The sequence below is a fragment of the Mobula birostris genome, chromosome 23 (genome assembly GCF_030028105.1).
Source record: "Mobula birostris isolate sMobBir1 chromosome 23, sMobBir1.hap1, whole genome shotgun sequence".
Lineage (NCBI taxonomy): Eukaryota > Metazoa > Chordata > Chondrichthyes > Myliobatiformes > Myliobatidae > Mobula > Mobula birostris.
In genome coordinates this window covers 55,514,837-55,535,931 of record NC_092392.1, presented here as the reverse complement: position 1 = coordinate 55,535,931, position 21,095 = coordinate 55,514,837, and the positions used below count along the sequence as shown (strand labels likewise).

Genomic DNA, 21,095 nt, shown 5'->3' with positions numbered 1-21,095 from the left:
ACCTTTTGTCATGTGCACTTGAGAAGTCAATAGTTTTTTAAAATGAAAACCTTTTTAAATTATGGACATGCACTTTAGGGGAAGCTCGATGGTGGTGATATGGGGAGGAATAGGAGGACAGGGAGAGATGAAACAAAGTGGGATGTTTTTTGTCTGAGCAAATGGATTGTAATTAAGGGATCACAGCACAGAAGAGGCCATTCAGCCCTATGCAGGCCCTCTGAATTAATTAGTTCTGCTATCCCTATAACTCTGTAATTTATCTTTGAAATTCTTTAAGGCGGTAACTCTTTCCAAATCAAAACAACTCACTGTGTGGAAAATAACTTTTTTTCCCTTTGGCTCTCCTGCTAATTATTGCAAGTCTGTCTTCAACCTCTTTCTACTGGAAATAGATCTATTTATTAAAGCAACCATCTTCGTAATTTTGAAAACTGCTATTAAATAACATGTCCTTTTTTCTCCAATGTGAGCAACACCTTCATCTCTTCTTGTAGGTGAATTTCCTTGCCCCACTATGTACTTTAGTGCAACTTCTTTATTTACAACAGACTAGCAAAATTGTGTATCCATATGTGATTGAGTGATAACAGTTTTTGAGATCCTTGCTATGATCTTAGAAGATTAATTGCTGAATGATGGAGAGTATGGAAAATTTTGATCAGGTCATTAAGGACAGCCACATCATAAACCCATTCCTTTTAGACGTGTTTGTCTTTTTACTACACTCGTGGCCATGCAGACCCCACCCCCAGTGCATTTCATCTCACGAAAACGGTCTCAGGGTAATCGTGACAATTGCCAAGGAGGCATCCTATCGTCCTGCTGTGGGTTAGTGGAGTCCAGCAATGATATGAATCAAAGCAGTCAGTTTAGATTGCATTTGTCTGCAGGACCAGTAAACAGCACAGGATGGGTGTAGAGTTTGCATCTGTTTTAGATGCAGACTACATATGGAACTCAATCATTACCACCAGCCCTAATTAAACAATAACGTGATTGAGTTATTTTTCCTGAGCAGGAATATCTCAGCAGATCTGAAGCTCAGTGGTCAGTCAGCATGTCATGCATAAGCAGCATTTTTAATTCCGTGCTGGAATACTATCCCCCCTACTGTTGGTCAGAGTCTTGTTCCAGTAAAATGTGCTTTAACGCTGGTTCATACCCTTAGGCATGAATGTCAATGTAGTTTTAGTTTTGTTAATAAAGGCTACAGTGTTAACACATTAAAGGTATATAGTATTTCTCCTTTTGGTGTTTACCAGCCACACTGGTAATATCCTAAGTGTTTCAGACATTTTTAACCCATTCTACCTGCAGGAAATCGCCTGTGATTCTACTTTTGATTAGCTCCAGAAGAAAATAAAATTTAATTCCGTGTGAAACATGCATTGACAGAAAAAAACATAAAAATAAGACTTGCAGATGCTGGAGTCTGAAACTGAAACAGATAATGCTGGAAATGCTCACCAAGTTATCTTTCTAAAGATGTTGCCTGATTTGCTTGGTGTTTCCAGCACTTTTCTGCTTTCTTTCTGCATTGATACATCCTGGTTTGCACCAATATGAATAAGGTAATATACTGGGGCAAAATGGACAACAAAATAAACAATGTATTACACTGGTAGTATTGTGGTAGCACAGTGGTTAGCACAATCACTCTACAGCAATAATCTATCAGAATTTGATTCATGCCTGTAAGGAGTTTGTACATTCTCTCTGTGACCACTTGAGCTTCCTCCATGTGCTCTGGTTTCCTTCCGCATTCTAAAGACTTGCGGTCGGGTTTAGTAAGTTGCGGGCATGCTATGTTGGCACCGGTAGTGTGGCGACACTTGTGGGCTATCCAGCACAATCCTCACTGACTTGATTTGACACAAATGATCACTTCACTATGCTTCAATGTGCATGCGGCAAGTAAAGTTAATTTTCAATCTCTTCTTTGAAATGTGTGACCACTTTGAGAAAGTGAAGGAAGAATTTTCAATTATCCAGTGATTTTAGTGACCACAGTACAACTCAGAAAGCCCCATAGCCCTTCAAGGTCATCTAATTTTCTAATCTAGGAAAGAGACAACCCTAATTTTTTGCACAGCAAAACCTCTTAAGAAGTATGAGCATTGATGATCAGATGAGCGAGACGAGAGCAAATGTTTACCAATGGGAAAACTTTGCTGCTTTTAGTTAAGTTATTACACATAAGTGGGCAAAGGTGGCAGTAACTTAATGTTACATTTTAATGATAGCACCACCAAAAATAATTGGAAGGTTCTTTGTTGGGTACACGCAGAGGGAAGGTTTAGAGGGCTATGGGCTGAATGTATATAAACAGAACTCGTTTACATGGTCAGAATGGACCAGTTGGGCTGAAGGGCCTGTTTCTATGACTGCTTCGGTGCTTTGTAACCCTATGGGTCAAAACTACTGCATCTGATACTCTGACTGTTTCCCATCCAAGTAAAGTCAAAGTCAAGTTTATATAGAGAAGAGCATTATTACACAGATGAAATTAAAGAAAAAAGTTATTCACAGACTAATCACAGGCATGTCGTATCATATAAGCAGCATTCACAAGATAAACATAAAATTACCATCAATTAAAGACTTCTGTAGCTTCTGCCTGAAGGTGTCTGCAAGAAAATGGCATGGGCTGGATGGTGGGGATCTTTGATGATGGATGTTACCTTGAAGCAGCACCTCCTGTAGATGGTGGGGAGGGATGTGCCATTATGTATCAGGCTGAATTCACCACTCCTTGCAGCTTCTCGCATTCTTCTGCAGTTCCTGGGTGTCAAGATCTCTGAGGATCTCTGGTCCCAACATATTGATGCCATTATAAAGGAGGCAAGACAGCGGCTATACTTCATTAGGAGTTTAAGGAGATTTGGTTTGTCACCTAAAATGCTCGAAAACTTCTACGGATGTACCGTGGAGAGCATTCTGACTGGCTGCCTCACTGTCTGGTATGGGGGGGGGGCGCGGTGGCGGTGTCTGCTGCACAGGACTGAAAGAAGCTTCAGAAAGTTGTAAAATTCGTCAGCTCCATCTTGGATATTAGCCTCCATGGTATCCAAGACATCTTCAAGGAGAGGTGCGGCAGAAAGTCATCGTCCAAAGGATGCCATCACCCAGGACATGACATCTTTTCATTGGTACTATCAGGAAGCAGGTACAGAAACCTGAAGGCACACACTCAGCGATTCAGGAACAACTTCTGCCCCTCTGCCATCCGATTCCTAAATGGACATTGAACCTTTGAATACTACCTCACTTTTTTATATCATTTCTGTTTTTGCACTATTTAAAATTTAACAATATATATATGTGTGTGTGTGGCTTCTGTCGGTCGTGGTCGACCATGGGTACTGCCCCCCTGGTGGAGTCTTCCAGGGCAGAGTTGCTATGGAGATCCGCCTGATGCCCATGCAGTGGGACCCCCCCTCTCCATGCTGATGACAGGTCCAAAGGAACGACGATAGTGGATACAGTTTGGTGCCAGCAGCATGGCAGGAGTTGCTGTGCCAGTGCTGGGTACAGCAGTCAGCCGCCTTCGGGACTTGGGCTCCGGATTTTTCCTCGGGGTTTACTCCCAGAGCCTTTCCCGTGAGCGGGTTTAGCCACAAGGCAGCGGAGGTTTGAAATTGGAGTTTTCCCTCTCCTAGATGAGCTACCATCTGCGGTTAACAAGTCCCATCTGCCCGGAGCAGCTGGTCTTAAGGTGCCAGTGGCCCGACTTTGCCCCTTCTCCTGTCAGTGAGAACAGCTCCGCCAGGCATAAGAACTATGCCACACGTGAAGGCCAGGAGTTGGACTTGGCTGTCAGAGGCTGTTTGAGACGCACGCTATGAAGGGTATTTGCTTAGTAGTGGGAGCTCGTCCCCACTACCACCCTTCGGCTATGACTACCTTGACTTATTTATTTATTTATCTATATTATTATGTATTGCATTGTACTGCTGCTGCTAAGTCAACAAATTTCATGACATGACAGTGATATTAAACCTGATTCTGATTCTGAACAGACCATTAGCCAGTCTAGATTCTGATCTGCTTCATGAGATCAGACGGCATGATCAATTTCAGAGCAATGCCATCAAGCCTCTCCTTGTATTACCAAATAATAATCTGGGGAACATGAGTCCAAATGCACTGCGGTGGTGAACCTACTTTGAAATATACTTAACTGATTTTAGTTCTCTAAATGAAAAACAATCATGAAGCTGTTGGAATAACAAAGAGAAACTCCAACAGATTCACAAATGTTCTTTAGGAAAAGATACTTCTTGTTTGTAATTGGCCTGGTCATATTATGGTTCTAATCTGATAACATCAGTGGTGACTTGAAAGGTTTTTTGTGACTGTACCTCCATTACAATCACTTGTATCAAATCCTTTGCATTGGCTCTTGAATCAAGCCCACCATCATCTTTGCAGGAGATAGACAATATATGCCAAACTTGCCAGTAATGGCTGCCACCCGGCAAAGATTAACTTTTGCGGAGTACTGTATAAGGGTTAGTCTCACGAACTTCAAAAGCACTCCTCTGGAGTCAATGTTGGACATTTAATATCTAATAGACGACTACTTCTTGTCTGGAAAAGGACTATATGATTTTAAAGAACTGTGGTGAGCATTGTAGTATTTATGATAATTCAGAAGTTCTCTTGACACTCTTTTGACTGATTTATAGTTTCCAATGTTTAATTAAAATCTTATTCTCCAACTTCCATGCCATATTTGAACCCATGAAGACAATAGTTGCAAATTGAACAATCTTTGCCACGCTGAGTGGTACAGCTGCTGCGTGTCGAGATTACATTTCTTCTTTTTGTCTTGTTTTCTGAAGGATGTCTTCCAAGAGACCGGCCTCTCCGTATGGAGAAACAGATGGAGAGGTAACCAATGCGACGAACAGACAGAAGGTAGAAGAGGGTGAAAGTGATGGGCACTCTGCTTTTCACCTGACTCTTCCCCCAAACTTCTCAAACAATCTACACACAGAGGAAGAACATACCGTGTCCACAATGACCAGAGAGGCTTCGTGTTGTGAGAGTCCGACATCTCTGCAAGACACACCGGTATGTTTAACTTCATTACCATGTCTGTACTGAGTATAAACCACATCATGTTGGCTCAGCATGATAAAGGTGGTGCTTTGGGGAAAGGCATTGATGATGCTTAAATACAGAGGACCTCCATTCAACATCTGCTGTACCTAATAAAGTGGCCTCTGAGTGTACGTGGATTTCTGCTGCTGTAGTCCACCCACTTCAAGGTCCGATGTGTTGCGCTTTCAGAGAAGCTTTTCTGCAAACCATTGTTGTAATGCATGATTATTTGAGATAATGTTACTTTCCTGTCAGCTTGAACCAGGATGGCCATTCTCCTCTGACCTCTCTCAAAAACAAGGCATCTTCACCCACAGAACCGCTGTTCCCTGGATATTTTTTCACACCGTTCTCTGTAAACTCCAGGGACTGGTATGTGTGAAAATTCCAGGAGATCAGCAGTTTTCGAGATATTCAAACAACCCCGTCTGGCATCAACAATCACTCCGCAGTCAAAGTCACTTAGATCACATTTTTTCCCCATTCTGCTGTTTGGTCTGAACAACAACTGAACCTCTTGACCATATCTGCATGCTTTTGTTCATTGAGTTACGATTGACTGATTAGATATTTGCATTAACGAGCAGGTGTACAGGTGAACCTAAAAGAAGTGGCCACTGAGAATATTTGTGCTCCAAGCATATCCTGGTACAATTGCCCTCATTTAGAGATATAGAGTTATACAGAACAGAATAGATGTTTCGGCCCACCATATTCATGTGTGCCCTAAAGTACCCAGCTGTGCTTATTCCATTCCCCTGCAGCTAGTCTGTGGCCTTCAATGTCTTTCTTATTCAAGTGCTCTTCTAAATACTTAAAGGTTGTGAGAAGCTGCTCAGGTACTGTTTTCCAGATTCTGGTCATGCTTGGGATGAATAAATGCTTTCTCAGAACTCCTTCAAATCTCCTGATCCTTCCTTGGGGCCTATAGCTTGCTATTTTTTGACATTTTATGGCAAACTCATTGGTTATATTCATATGTTTCCAAAGACGTCATCAAAGAACATTTCATTCCAAATGCCTCCTTCTCTCTTTTTCCATTCCCCATTCTGACTCCCCTCTTACCACTTGCCTTCTCCTCACTTGCCTATCACCACCCTCTGGTGTTCCTCCTCCTCCTTCTTTTTCTCCATTCTTCTCTCCTGTCAGATTCCTTCTTCAGACCTTCAGCTCTTTCATCTATCGCCTCTCAGCTTCTCTCTTCATTACCTCCTCACCTGGCTTCACTTAGCACCTACCAGCTCATGCTCCTCCTACCCCCACCTTCTTTCCCTGGCTTCTTCCCCCTTCCTTTCCAGTCATGACAAAGGGTCTCGGCTCGAAACATCAACTGCTTATTCCCCTCCATTGCAGCTACCTGACCTGCTGAGTTCCTCCAGCACTGTCTGTGTGATGTCCCACACAGTAAATGCCTGTCTTCAACAAATTTACCAACAGTGAATGAATGCTGAAAGAAAACAGCAAAGACAAAACACAGACTGTTTTTATAATGTCTTTATGATTCACGCTGGGGAGCAGCTAGCTAAGAGTGACACGCAAAAGAGTCACCTGTAACTCTTGGAGATGCCAGGCTGCTTCTGCAGGATCTGCAACTGTAGGCTCCAGATCTGAGATGTAGAGAGCAAAGTTGAATATATTAACCATTTTAAGCAAATAATAAATAGTATTTAGCTTGTTCAAAAGGTGGCTGAATGAGGATGATATCCACGGTCAGTTTAAATTCGGAATGACACTTTTGATGATAATGGTCACCTGTATTCCCAATTAATTTTAACCAAATTGAGTGTGAGAAAGATACAAGCAATAAAAGAAACACTCACAAGTAGCTTTGTGGCAATATCATTTTGGACTAGGTTAATAAGCATCTGTAAAAGATGGGCACGCTGTAAGAGGGGGAGAAAAGGGCTTTATAAAGAAATAAAACATCAACTATGAATAAAAGGAGAGCAGCTGGTACAATAAACAATGCAAATTTTCTATTTAAAGTAACAAACTATTTGGGGCAATACAGCAGTGTAGCGGTTAGTGTAACGACTTTAGTGCTAGCGATTGAGGTTCAATTCCCACCGCTGTCTGTAAGGAGTTTGTACATTCTCCCCGTTTCCTCCAGGTACTCCGGTTTCCTTCCACATTCCAGGGGTTTATGGGTTTGAGTTAGTGAGTTTCGGGCACGCTATGTTGTCACCGGAATCGTGGCAGCACTTGCCGGCTGCCCAGCATAATTTCTGCTGATTTGATTTGATGCAAACAATGCATTTCACTGTATGTTTTGATGTACATGTGACAAATAAAGCTGATCTTTATTAGAAAGAGTTTAAATAAGGAACTGTTTCTTAATCCCGTTAGTCTTCTGAAATCTGTGACTGAGATTGTGTGTATTGATATCAGGATAGTGTTTTTTCCATTTGTTAACATTACTGCAGGTGGAGCATGGGTTAAATGTTGGGTAAAACTCCCTTTCCTGAAACTTTAATTGCATAACACAGTTTTTATCAGCATTATGCAACTGAGAATCAATTTTCTTTGGACTAAAGCACAGTATTGACTATTTCCTGGTCATTTTGCTTCAGTAGAAAAATTCCACAGGGCACTTCCTGTTGTCAATCATCCTTGCAATTGCCACATAATTGCATTGCAGCATTTTAGCGGAATTTGAACTGCATTGTGCTGGCACACCTGTTGTTAGGAATTCTTGACATATGTAGCTTTCCCTACAGAACCAGGAGCTTGGACAAGTACAACAGAGAATAATCTCCATCCTCTACTCAATGGGCCACCACCTGTGAAGCCCTGATATAAGACCCCTGACCCTGCTATTCTCCTGTCCTCCCAGTCCAATGACTCCCCTTCTGTCTTGACCCTGACACTCTAACAACAAGCTGACAGCTTTCAATATTCCACTACTCATCTGCTTGTCTCCTACTGTCTTGATTCTCTCTGCTCCCTGCAAACTCCTGGATTGCCCTCCTCATGCAAACTCAACCTCATCAATCCCAACAATCTCTTCTAACAGGCTTGTAGCTCCCTTTTACTCCCTATCCTAACCCCAAATACAGAGATTCATTCACTGCTTCCCCAGTACACCCTAAGGCCCTTGGTGTTCCTTAGCATGTACTGTGACCCGAGACACCTCTACATAGTCCTTGCCATGTAGACAGTGACAATTCCATTTCCAGTAGCCTGCCACTGAGTAACACCAGAAAATCAGGAGGTAATTTATGTTACAGTGTACAAACACTGTTGCCTTACATTTATTTGGAAGTGTGTTTGGATTCTCCATGCATTTAATTGCAAGTGTTACTGGAAAGGGAATCATTTCATCTCAGAGTAACACACAAAAAATGCAGGAGGAACTCTCCTGGCAAACCGGCATGTATGGAGAGGAATAAACAGTCAACATTTGGGACCCTTCATTAGGACTGTCAAGGAATGAGAAAAAAGCCAGAAAAAGAATAAGTGTGTGTGGGGAGGAGGGTAAGGAAGAAGTACAAACTGGTGGGTAATTGATAGAGTCAGGTGAGGGGGAAGATGGGTGGTTGGGGAATAGGGATGAAATGAGAAGCTGGGAAGTCATTGGTGGAAAAGTTGAAGGCTGAAGGAGGATGGAGCTGATAGGAGAGGAGAGTGGACCATGGGAGAAATGGAATGAGGAGGGGCATCGGAGAGAGGTGATGGGCAGGCATAGAGAAGAGAAGGGATGAGACGAACCAGAATGGGGAATGGTAAAAGAGAGGAAGGGGAGGTGAAAGAAATTATGGGAAGTTAGAGAAATAGATATACATGCTATCAGGTTGGAGGGCTACATTACCTCGGTATGAGATTGATTCAAACACAGAAGAGAGTGAGAAGGACGTATTTCCAAGATGGTCATATTCCCAAGGAACTACAACAGGAATGAACAAGAGGAATGAACAATCTAAAAGCAGAAGCAATTTGTGGAGTAGTTGTTTCCACAGGCCCAAAATACAGTCTGGACATAGAATTAGATGTCGAATTAGATGTGCAGTTGAGACAAGGTATCAGATGTTTCAGTCAGTGGCTGCATTTTGAACCTGCTCTCCAGATATGCAGAATAGAACACTAGCTGTGCATTGAAACAGAGGAGCAGGGCCAGGTTGATCTGCCATTTGTAATAACATCATTGCTGCCCTACATTTATGTCATCATTACCTGCTTCGGTTCCATCAATCAGTTGCTATTGACCTTGAGCTACTGAAGTGGGTGAGCTATGTAGAGGCTGCAGAGTCCTATTCAGACAGTAATGCAACCTGTTGTGTGATGGGGCCACATAACAATATTGCTTCCACAAAGCTCCCTTGCAGAGATGTCAGCTCTCTGAGATCTCCTCATACCTCTCTCTGGAACATCACGTCACCACTGTCTCCTAGACAGTGACTGAGTGCATTTCATTCATCCTTGTCCATTCTCTACCTAACTATACCTGATGCCTTGTACCACATTGATATTTTCCGTGTCCTGGCCCCAGCCTCTTCCATCTTCTCCTTGTGTGCCCAGTGATGGACTGTACTGGCACGATGCAGCAGCGGTTAGTTCGGATGTGTCACATCTCGAGCAACTCAGGTTCTGTCCTGATCTCGGCCGCTGTCTGTGGGGAAGTTGGTGCATCCTCCCGTGACGTGAAGATCTCTTCTGAGTGCTGCAGACAGATTAATTAGCAGTGATGAATAACCCTTAACCCCTTAGTGTTGTAAGCAGCAAAAGAAACAAATGGGAGTTAATGGGTATGTGAGGGGGAATAAGTTGCAAGGAGATAGGGGAGAAAGAAGGGAGTGGAAGCTGGCTTGCATCTGATGGGCCAAATAGTCTCACTCTATAATAAGTAAATGGGAAAGAATCCCTCTGCACTAAGATGACTGGACGACCGCTGTCCTCTTTGTTGACAGTAACCAGCTCCTCTACCACCAACATCATTCTTCTGGCTGCACATATTGTGTTGAGCAAGACCTCCCTTCAACCCACGCACTCTCCAAGTAAGAAAAAAGTCTGCCGGGGAGGTTGGGGCCAAGTGTCTGCAAAGCCACGAGTCCACTCTGGAGGCTGAAGGCTGAAGAAGATGGCCTGTCCTGGGGTTCGAGGACTCTGTATGTGAGGGAGGGAGGAAGGAACAGAGCTTGTTTTGCTACTGTTGATTTGTTGTTTGGTATGTTCTGTTTTGTTGTGTTCTGCAAGCATTTTGGGCATGCTATGTTGGCGGCAGAATATGTGACAAAACTTGTGGGCTACCCCTAATACATCCTTAGGTGCGTTGGTTGGTAATGCAAACGACACATTTCACTGTATGTTTCGATGCATATGAGATAAATAAATCTAAGTCAGAAATCTGAATCCATGTGGTCCAAGCTATGGCTGATCAGACTTCTCCGCAGTTTTGCCTCAGATCTTTCTCCTTACAACGGTGACTATATTGGTTTCTCCTGCCTTCCACAGTTTGAAAGTTGCCTCACCTTTAATACCAGTTTGCTCCTTTTCTCACTTTCATGAATCTATCCTTGACTCTTCCCCTCCCTTTTCCAAATCAGTTGCCTTTGTTCTACCACCCTTTGCTGTAACTTCAAACACACTACTTTTCTAATTTCTCTATCAAGCTGAATTTTTTTTCCTGTAGATATTGCTGACTTTCTGGGCGTTTCCAGCAGTTTCTGCTTTTATTTCTATTGTATTATGTTAAAGCAGCTTGTAACAGTTTTTGGAAAGAATTGTATTAATATCAAAGTCCAACTCCCAGTTACCTTTTATGTCCCCAACTTTGTTATAGGACCTTGTCACCAGGTTAATTATGGTAGTATTGCCTATTCTCCTGGAAGGTAATGGTTACAAGTTTAGAATAAGTATCACAGCATAATTATCATAAATATAGCACACACAGAGAGGAGGGTTACTTGATTGTTAAAAATTACTCACGTAATTTGTGCTTACCCAAATAAGAATGAGAGCAGACTTTACTGTTTGTCAAACACTTTACCAAGTAGAGTGGGAATTATTGATAGGGTAGACATTCTTCCACCTTGCTCTGGCACTGTGCCAATGTTCACTATGACACCACAGCCACTCTCTAAGAGGAATATTATCTGGTTATAATTAGTGCTGCAGTGAGTAAACTGTTTTAGGGTTTCAGTAGGCAACTATTTTGGACAAGGCAGATGATTGACAGGGACAGGCATCAGCCTATTGGATAACGTGGTGATGTGTGATGCCATTGGCAAAGATAGGCACATTGAGTAACCAATGGTAAGGAGGTGAGGTACAGGCCAATAGGAGGTCAGGTGCTGAGGTCACCTGGAATTCATCCAGTCAAAATTGTCTCAAGACTGAGGCAAGCTCTGTGCCTGGGTCGGAGACAAGGGATGTAAAAATGTCAAACGAACAAGAGTAAGCATTAGGTGAAAAGGGAATCAGTCCCAAAATAATAATTTAAAGCAGTATATACACATTGTGAGGTTGTGGATCACCTCAGAGCTTTTAAGGGCATTTTCTGCCCTTCCAAAATCAGGTAGCCAGGGATAGATGGAAACATGTGATTGAGGTTATAATAGGATTATCCAGCCTCTCATTGGATGGCAGAGCGAGCTAGAGGGGAAGAGTGGCCTGTTCCTTCTCCAAAATGGTATGTTTGTACAGTAACACACAAAAAAACGCTGGAGGAACTCCACAGGCCAGGCAACATCCATGGGAAAGAGGAAACAGTTGACGTTTTAGGCCGAGACCCTTCATCAGGACTGGGAGACAAGATGAGAAGTCAGAGCAGGAAGGTGGGGGGAGGGGAGGAAGAAGGATAAGGTGGTAGCTGATAGGTGAAACCGGGAGGGGGGGAGGGGGGGAGTAAAGAGCTGGGAAGTAGATTGTCAAAAGAGATAAAGGGCTGGAGAAGAGGGAATCTGATAGGAGAGGGCAGAGACCATTGAAGAGGAGCACTGGAGGGAAGTGACAGGCAGATAAGGTGAGAAAGGGAAGAAAATGTGAGGGATGGAAACAGAAACAGGGGAAAGGTGCAGGATCGGGGGGAGGGCAGTTACCAGAAGTTCGAGAAGTTGATGATCCCGCATTTTCTGGCGGCCTCCAAATCTACGTCCGGTCTCACTGATATACGGGAGGCCACACCAGAAGCACTGGATACAGTACATGACCCCAACAGACTCACAGATGAAGTACCAGGAGGGAGATCAGTGGGGCGGGACGAATGCACAAAGGAGTCGCATTGGGAGCGATCCCTGTGGAAAGCAGAAAGTGAGCGGGAGGGAAAGATGTGCTTGGTGGTGGGATCCCACTGGAAATGGTGGAAGTTACGGAGAGTTATTTGTTGGATGCGGAGGCTGATGTGGTGGTAGGTGAGGATAAGGGGAACCATATCCCAGATGTGGCGGCAGGAGGATGGGGTGAGGATGTGCAAAATGGAGGGCAGAGTTGACGGTGGAGGAAGGAAAGCCCCTTTCTTTGAAGGAAAAAGATATCTCATTATTTCCGGAATGAAAAGCCTCATCCTGAGAGCAGATGCGGCAGAGACAGAGGAACTGAGAGAAGGGGGTTGGCATTTTTACAAGAGACAGGGTAGTATGAGGTATAGTCCAGGTAGCTGTGAGAATTAATAATTCTTCTTCCTTGGAGAGCTGGAAAAAAACATCCTGGAACACTGGATAAACGGATTCTGGAAGGAAGCAGTTTCCACTGTTAAGTCCAGCTCCCTTTTCCTGGCACTAGGCATACGTATACAGACTGTTATAGATCAGTGGGGCTGCAACAGGGGTAAGGAGTGGATTGAGAGGTCTAAATGTCAGAATCTGAATCCGAGTGGCCAACGAATTCAAATTAAGATACTGTAACACTAATATAAAGACATCTCCCAAGTTGAGAGTGTTGGTATAACATTCACGGCTGCAGTGAAGTTCCTATTTGCTTTTTTTTGTTTCTATGTCTGTCAAATCATCCTTTCTGGATAATCTTTGAATCCCAACCAATCAGACACTGTATAAGCTTTCATTAAAGGAGAAGCAAATCTCTGAACATAAACTGTGGCTTAATCGCTTGCTCCGGTTAGAATGACATCCACCCAGCCGCTTGTTTAATGTGATGCTATAGAGAGAGAAAAAACTGCTGTTGTTGAGGCAGGATCAATGGATTATTTAAGATCTAAAACATCCTCTCCAAGGATTGTGCCCATTCACATATGTAAGATATTAAGTTTGCATAGATTACCTACAACCAAATCCATTCTGACTGGCAGAGAAGTTTAGAGAGATTTACATTAGAGAATCAAGAGAACTCAAGGGCTTTGTCACAGCAAATGTATAAAGTGATAAACAGTGTAAATCTACTTGCGTGTCCCCAGATAGTGCAGAGGCTTACAGCCTCTCAGAGCGCAGATTACTGCTTTATCTTGTCATACTGAATTAGCGCACTGGAAAACCATTAAACACTGGTGACCTGTTCATCTTTGAGAATCGCAGCAACAAGAAGATGATGCAGTGATGGTATTTAATTTTTTGTTTTAACAGCAGGTTGTTTCTGAGGTCCAAAGCAGCAGTGTGCTTGGGAAGAGATGGAAGAAAATCACAGGCAGTATCTCCGTACGTAGTTTAATCAGCCCACTTTGAGTAGAATTAGGGGACATTAATATAAGGCAATTACCAATAAATCAATCAGGGCTTCAAGAGAACCACTTTTTCTGGAAAACACCGAACATGGAGTAGTTGAAGCAATTAATACAAGTGCATTTAAGAGTAAGCCAGATATAGGAGATATAGCAATGTAACTCATTTCTCTATTCATTTTTTCTATTATAAGATACGGATTTTACTTCACCTATAATGACCCTGTCTGTCTGTTTTTATTTTGTTTGCTCTGTTACTGGCAAAACAATAAAAATAAAGTTATATTTTTAAAAAGCCAGATATAGGAGAGAAAGAAATAGATGTTTACGCTGATTGGGTTAGGGGAAGAGAACTGGGAGCACATATGTGTGGGGCTGTGCTGAAAATTCATATAAGAAACAGAGCAGGAACAGGTCATCTGGTTTGTCTTGCCTGCATTGCTACTCAATATTATGGCTGATCTTTTACCTCTGCAACAGGAAAGGAAAGGTTTAGAGGGAGACACCTGAGGCTGTAGATACCGGAAATGGACATTGACTTCCATTTCCCTCTGGAAATGCCACGTACTATGCTGAGTACCTTTGACATTTTGGAGGTTTAGGTCAATATGGGTCAAGCACAGGCAAATGGGACTGGTTTAGACCAGCATCTCGATCAGCATGGACGAGCTAAAGGGCCTGTTTCCATGCCTGTAGATTCTGCCTCTTCAACTTTTAACACTTTCGTTTGCCAACATCATACAAAAGTGTGGGCATGTGGCCAAGTGGTTAAGGCGTTCGTCTAGTGACCTCAAGGTCGCTAGTTCGAGCCTCAGCTGTTTCAGCGTGTTTGTATCCTTGAGCAAGGGACTTAATCACACATTGCTCTAGTGTCTGTGTGAGGAGTGGCGCCCCACAGAGACTTCCAATCTGCACCTTGTAAGGCATGAAAATGCCCAACGCAGGCCTTTCATGGTCTGAGTCGATGTTCCCCCCACCATATCACTTCATTCTCTTAATATCCAAATATCTATCCAATCCTGCCTTAAAATATCCAGTTACTGTGCCTTCACAGTCCCCTTGGATAGTAATTCCAAATATTCCCATACTTCTGACTGATGAATCTGCTTTTCATGGTCCTGAAAAGCTACCTTCTTAATTTAGTAACATGACTCCTGATTCTATGCATTGAAACATAGAAACATAGAAAATAGGTGCAGGATTAGGCCATTCGGCCCTTCGAGCCTGCACCGCCATTCAGTATGATCATGGCTGATCATCCAACTCAGAACCCTGTACCAGCCTTCCCCCCATACCCACTGATCCCTTTAGCCACAAGGGCCATATCTAACTCGCTCTTAAATATAACCAATGAACTGGCCTCAACTGTTTCCTGTGGCAGAGAATTCCACAGATTCACCACTCTCTGTGTGAAGAAGTTTTTCCTAATCTCGGTCCTAAAAGGCTTCCCCTTTATCCTCAGACTGTGACCCCTCGTTCTGGACTTCCCCAACATCCGGAACAATCTTCCTGCATCTAGCCTGTCCAATCCCTTTAGGGTTTTATATGTTTCAATAAGATCCCCCCTCAATCTTCTAAATTCTAGCGAGTATAAGCCTAGTCGATCCAGTCTTTCATCATATGAAAGTCCTGCCATCCCAGGAATCAATTTAGTGAACCTTCTTTGTACTCCCTCTATGGCAAAGATGTCTTTCCTCAGATTAGGGGACCAAAACTGCACACAATACTCCAGGTGTGGTCTCACCAAGGCCTTGTACAACTGCAGTAGTACCTCCCCACTCCTGTACTCGAATCCTCTTGCTATGAATGTCAGCATACCATTCGCCTTTTTCACCACCTGCTGTACCTGCATGCCTACTTTCAATGACTGGTGTATAATGACACTCAGGTCTCGTTGCACCTCCCCTTTTCCTAAACGGCCACCATTCAGATAATAATCTGTTTTCCTGTTTTTGCCACCAAAGTGGATAACCTCACATTTATCCACATTAAATTGCATCTGCCATGAATTTGCCCACTCACTCAACCTATCCAAGTCACCCTGCAACCTCTTAGCATCCTCCTCACAGCTAACACTGCCGCCCAGCTTCATGTGATCCGCAAACTTGGAGATGCTGCATTTAATTCCCTCATCTAAGTCATTAATATATATTGTAAACAACTGGGGTCCCAGCACTGAACCTTGCGGAACCCCACTAGTCACTGCCTGCCATTCTGAAAAGGTCCCGCTTATTCCCACTCTTTGCTTCCTGTCTGCCAACCAATTCTCTATGCACATCAATACCTTACCCCCAATACCGTGTGCTTTAAGTTTGCACACTAATCTCCTGTGTGGGACCTTGTCAAAAGCCTTTTGAAAATCCAAATATACCACATCCACTGGTTCTCCCCTATCCACTCTACTAGTCACATCCTCAAAAAATTCTGTGGGATTCGTCAGACATGATTTTTCTTTCACAAATCCATGCTGACTTTGTCCGATGATTTCACTGCTTTCCAAATGTGCTGTTATCACATCTTTGATAACTGACTCTAGCATTTTCCCCACCACCGATGTCAGGCTAACCGGTCTATAATTCCCTGGTTTCTCTCTCCCTCCTTTTTTAAAAAGTGGGGTTACATTAGCCACCCTCCAATCCTCAGGAACTAGTCCAGAATCTAAAGAGTTTTGAAAAATTATCACTAATACATCCACTATTTCTTGGGCTACTTCCTTAAGCACTCTGGGATGCAGACCATCTGGCCCTGGGGATTTAGCTGCCTTTAATCCCTTCAATTTACCTAACACCACTTCCCTACTAACATGTATTTCCCTCAGTTCCTCCATCTCACTGGACCCTCTGTCCCCTACTATTTCTGGAAGATTATTTATGTCCTCCTTAGTGAAGACAGAACCAAAGTAATTATTCAATTGGTCTGCCATGTCCTTGCTCCCCATAATCAATTCACCTGTTTCTGTCTGTAGGGGACCTACATTTGTCTTAACCAATCTTTTTCTTTTCACATATCTATAAAAGCTTTTACAGTCAGTTTTTATGTTCCCTGCCAGTTTTCTCTCATAATCTTTCTTCCCCTTCCTAATTAAGCCCTTTCTCCTCCTCTGCTGGACTCTGAATTTCTCCCAGTGCTCAGGTGAGCCACTTTTTCTGGCTAATTTGTATGCTTCTTCTTTGGAATTGATACTATCCCTAATTTCCCTTGTCAGCCACGGGTGCATTACCTTCCCTGGTTTATTCTTTTGCCAAACTGGGATGAGCAATTGTTGTAGTTCATCCATGCGATCTTTAAATGCTTGCCATTGCATATCCACTGTCAACCCTTTAAGTGTCATTTGCCAGTCTATCTTAGGTAATTCACGTCTCATACCTTCAAAGTTACCCTTCTTTACGTTCAGAACCTTTGTTTCTGAATTAACTATGTCACTCTCCATCTTAATAAAGAATTCCACCATATTATGGTCACTCTTACCCAAGGGGCCTCTCACGACAAGATTGCTAATTAACCCTTCCTCATTGCTCAATATCCAGTCTAGAATAGCCTGCTGTCTAGTTGGTTCCTCGACATGTTGGTTCAAAAAACCATCCCGCATACATTCCAAGAAATTCTCTTCCTCAGCACCCTTACCAATTTGGTTCACCCAATCTATATGTAGATTGAAGTCACCCATTATAACTGCTGTTCCTTTATTGCACACTTTTCTAATTTCCTGTTTAATACCATCTCCAACCTCACTACTACTGTTAGGTGGCCTGTACACAACTCCCACCAGCATTTTCTGCCCCTTAGTGTTACGCAGCTCTACCCATATCGATTCCACATCCTCCCGGTTTATGTCCTTCCTTTCTATTGCGTTAATCTCCTCTCTATCCAGCAATGCTACCCCACCTCCTTTTCTTTCATGTCTATCCCTCCTGAATATTGAATATCCCTGAATGTTGAGCTCCCATCCCTGGTCACCCTGGAGCCATGCCTCTGTGATCCCAATTATATAATATTCATTAATAACAATCTGCACTTTTAATTCATCCACCTTGTTACGAATGCTCCTTGCATTGACACACAAAGCCTTCAGGTGCTCTTTTACAACTCTCTTAGCCCTTATACAATTATGTTGAAAAGTGGCCTTTTTTGATTTTTGCCCTGGATTTGCCGGCCTGCCACTTTTACTTTTCACCTTACTACTTTTTGCTTCTACCCTCGTTTTACACCCCTCTGTCTCTCTGCACTTGTTCCCATCCCCCTGTTGTGAACTAACCTCCTCTCTCCTAGTCTCTTTAATTTGATTCCCACCCCCCAACCATTCTAGTTGGAAGTCACCTCAGTAGCCCTTGCAAATTTCCCCGCCAGGATATTGGTACCCCTAGAATTCAAGTGTAACCCGTCCTTTTCGAACAGGTCACACCTACGCCAAAAGAGGTCCCAATGATCCAAAAACTTAAGTCCCTGCCCCCTGCTCCAATCCCTCAGCCGCGCATTTATCCTCCACCTCATTGCATTCCTACTCACACTGTTGCGTGGCACAGGCAGTAATCCCGAGATTACTACCTTTGCGGTCCTTTTTCTCAACTCCCTTCCTAACTCCCTATATTCTCCTTTCAGGACCTCTTCCCTTTTTCTACCTATGTCATTGGTACCTATATGTACCACGACCCCTGGCTCCTCACCCTCCCACTTCAGGATATCTTGGACGCGATCAGAAATATCCCGGACCCTGGCACCAGGGAGGCAAGCTACCACTCGGGTCTCTGGACTGCATCCACAGAATCGCCTATCTGACCCACTTACTATCGAGTCCCCCATTACAACTGCCCTCCACTTCCTTGCCCTACCCTTCTGAGCTACAGGGCCGGACTCTGTGCCAGAGGCACGGCCACTGTTGCTTCCCCCGGGTAAGCTGTTCCCCCCAACAGTACTCAAACAGGAGTACCTATTGTCAAGGGGCACAGCCACCGGGGTACTCCCTATTACCTGACTTTTCCCCTTCCCCTTCCTAACCGTGACCCACTTGTCTGCCTCCCATGGCCCCGGTGTGACCACCTGCCTGTGACTCCTATCAACTCCTCACTCTCCCTGACCAGACGAAGGTCATCGAGCTGCAGCTCCAGTTCCCTAACGCAGTCCCTTAGGAGCTGCATCTCGGCGCACCTGGTGCAGATGTGGACGTCTGGGAGGCTTGGAGACTCGAGGACCTCCCACATCCGGCACCGAGAACAACAAACTGCCCTCACCCTCATACTGCCCCTCTCCTCAAATAATAACAAAAAATGAATACCAAACCTTCCTCGCCTCGCCCGTTTCCACCTAAGCCCGTTGAGTCGAAGCCCTTAAGCCTTCACTCTGCTCCCGGCTCACTCCGCCGCCTGCAAACTACGCAGCTCGCTGTATGAGACTCTGTTCCTTTTAAATCTTCCACACTTCACTGCCCAACGTCACACGCCTGCGCAGTCCCACCTCTCTGAATGCCGATGGAAAAAAACCCGAAAAATTCAAAAATGGCTTCCTCCGCACTCCCGCTCCGATTCTCAGACTTCCTTCTTCGAATTGGGCATTTTCTCATCTATCCTGTCAAGCCTGTAGAAATTTGTGCATTTTTATGAGACTGCCTGTCATTTTGCTTAATCCAAGGGAGTATAGGCCCAGAATACTAAACTACTTTCATCCCAGTATCCCAGGAATGAAGTTGCACCCATGTGCAAGTTGCAAGCATGTCTCTCCTTAGGAGGCTCACCTATGCACCATACTTCAGATGCGGTCTCACCAGGGCCCTTTTTTATTAAAGCAAGCTCTCTGAATTCTTGTATTAAACCCTCTTGCAATAGAGGCAACACATTTTCTACGTCTAATTCCATGATAACTCTTCAATGGTTTATTTATAAAGACATCTCATTCCATCAGATTGGTCTGCCTTTCTATTTTAACTACCTCACATTTTAAATGTTATATTCATCTGCCATTTCCATGCTCATTACTGAATCTGTCTCTATCCCCCAGAAATGTTTTAGTAGCTTTGTTACACTGTGTGCTGTCATCTGGGTTTGTATCATCAGCAGATATCTTATACTTGATTCTCTCATCCAAATCATGCTGTAGATTGTGAACATTTAAGGCCCCAGCACCAGGCCCTGTGCGCACATTAGACACAACTTCATAACAGGAAAATTAATCAGTTATTCACCTTTTCTGTTTTTTGTCCATTAAGCAATTCACACTGGAATGATTGATGAATGGTTGCCCGTTGTATCCAACAATGACAGAAACCTGTGTTGGAGGGTTTTTTAAACTGGAAAAGCCGTCGCACTGGCGCAGTTCCACTCTCTTGACCTTAAAAGCCCAGGTACAGTGGTACGAGTAGTCATCACAACTGGGATCTTCCTTGGTTTCAGTGGAGGACCATGACTTCCATCTTCTGTGCTTGTCATGCCCTTTGCTCTACATGAAGCATTGCAGAACTGCCTTTCTGGCCTTTGGATTTCACTGCTGATCTCATCCACCCAGTCCAACAGAGCTGACTTCTCATGCTAGGACAGCCATGTCCTTATTGCACTGGGGTATGAAGCCTGCCAGCTACCCTCACCTGGTTTAACCTGCCTGTCAAAGTAGTATACCAGGTGTTAGAGTGAGTTTTTGGGTAGATGATTCACTTACACTTAAATGACCGTGGCCACCAGCCTTCTGTCTGACGAAGTACTGTGGATGGAGTTCACAACAAGGCATTACCTAAAAGCTGTGAATATTGGAATACTAGCCAGACGCTGCGGATGGAAGTATGAAGTTTACAAGTAGTTTCGAAGACAGCCTTATCCATACTTCATAAATATTAATTGTCCTCTATGTTAGCCCATAAAATGCCAAATAAATGTATTGTGGATTTGACTTGCACTCCTAAAGGTTGTGAGTACCAACTCAGACATGTTGGCGTCGGAAGGAAAGGATGAAGTCAGAAGATGTGATGTTTTGTATGTAGCTTCAAAAGGAAGCACTGTCTATGCATTGTCTATAAATTGGTAAATAGCGATTGCCCTGTGCGTTTAGCATGTAAATATCGACCAACGTTGGGCTAGCACAACTTTCTACCGAAAGCATCTCCATCCGTATGATGCCTGCTGTACCTTGTTGTGTCGAATAAAGAAGCTGCTTTGTACCTACCAGTAACTCTGTCTCTCTGGTGATCTCATGCATGCCACAACACCGGGGTGTGGCTGCTGTCATATGCAAACAACTACTTGAAGCCACAGTTGAGAGCTGACTCAATTGGAGATCAAAGTTGAGTGAGCTTACCCAGAATGGACTTTACAAGCCCCTTCACCAGAGAAGCTCCCTTCCCTGGACACTCCAAATACCCCAATATCATCTCCATAATCTGCACTCTTGTTTAATAATT

The 21,095-nt window shown here is 43.6% G+C and overlaps 1 protein-coding gene across 4 annotated transcripts in view; it reads left to right on the top strand.

Moving 5' to 3' along the window:
- The window catches only part of sox5 (SRY-box transcription factor 5), a 394,349-nt gene that overhangs the window by 128,736 nt on the left and 244,518 nt on the right, over positions 1-21,095 (top strand). For all 4 annotated transcript variants that reach the window (XM_072241132.1, XM_072241133.1, XM_072241130.1 and 1 more), the window contains one exon: positions 4,848-5,079. In XM_072241132.1, the coding sequence (XP_072097233.1) occupies positions 4,849-5,079 (231 nt within the window). In that variant the 5' untranslated portion in view covers position 4,848. The remainder of the gene's footprint in view (positions 1-4,847; positions 5,080-21,095) is intronic.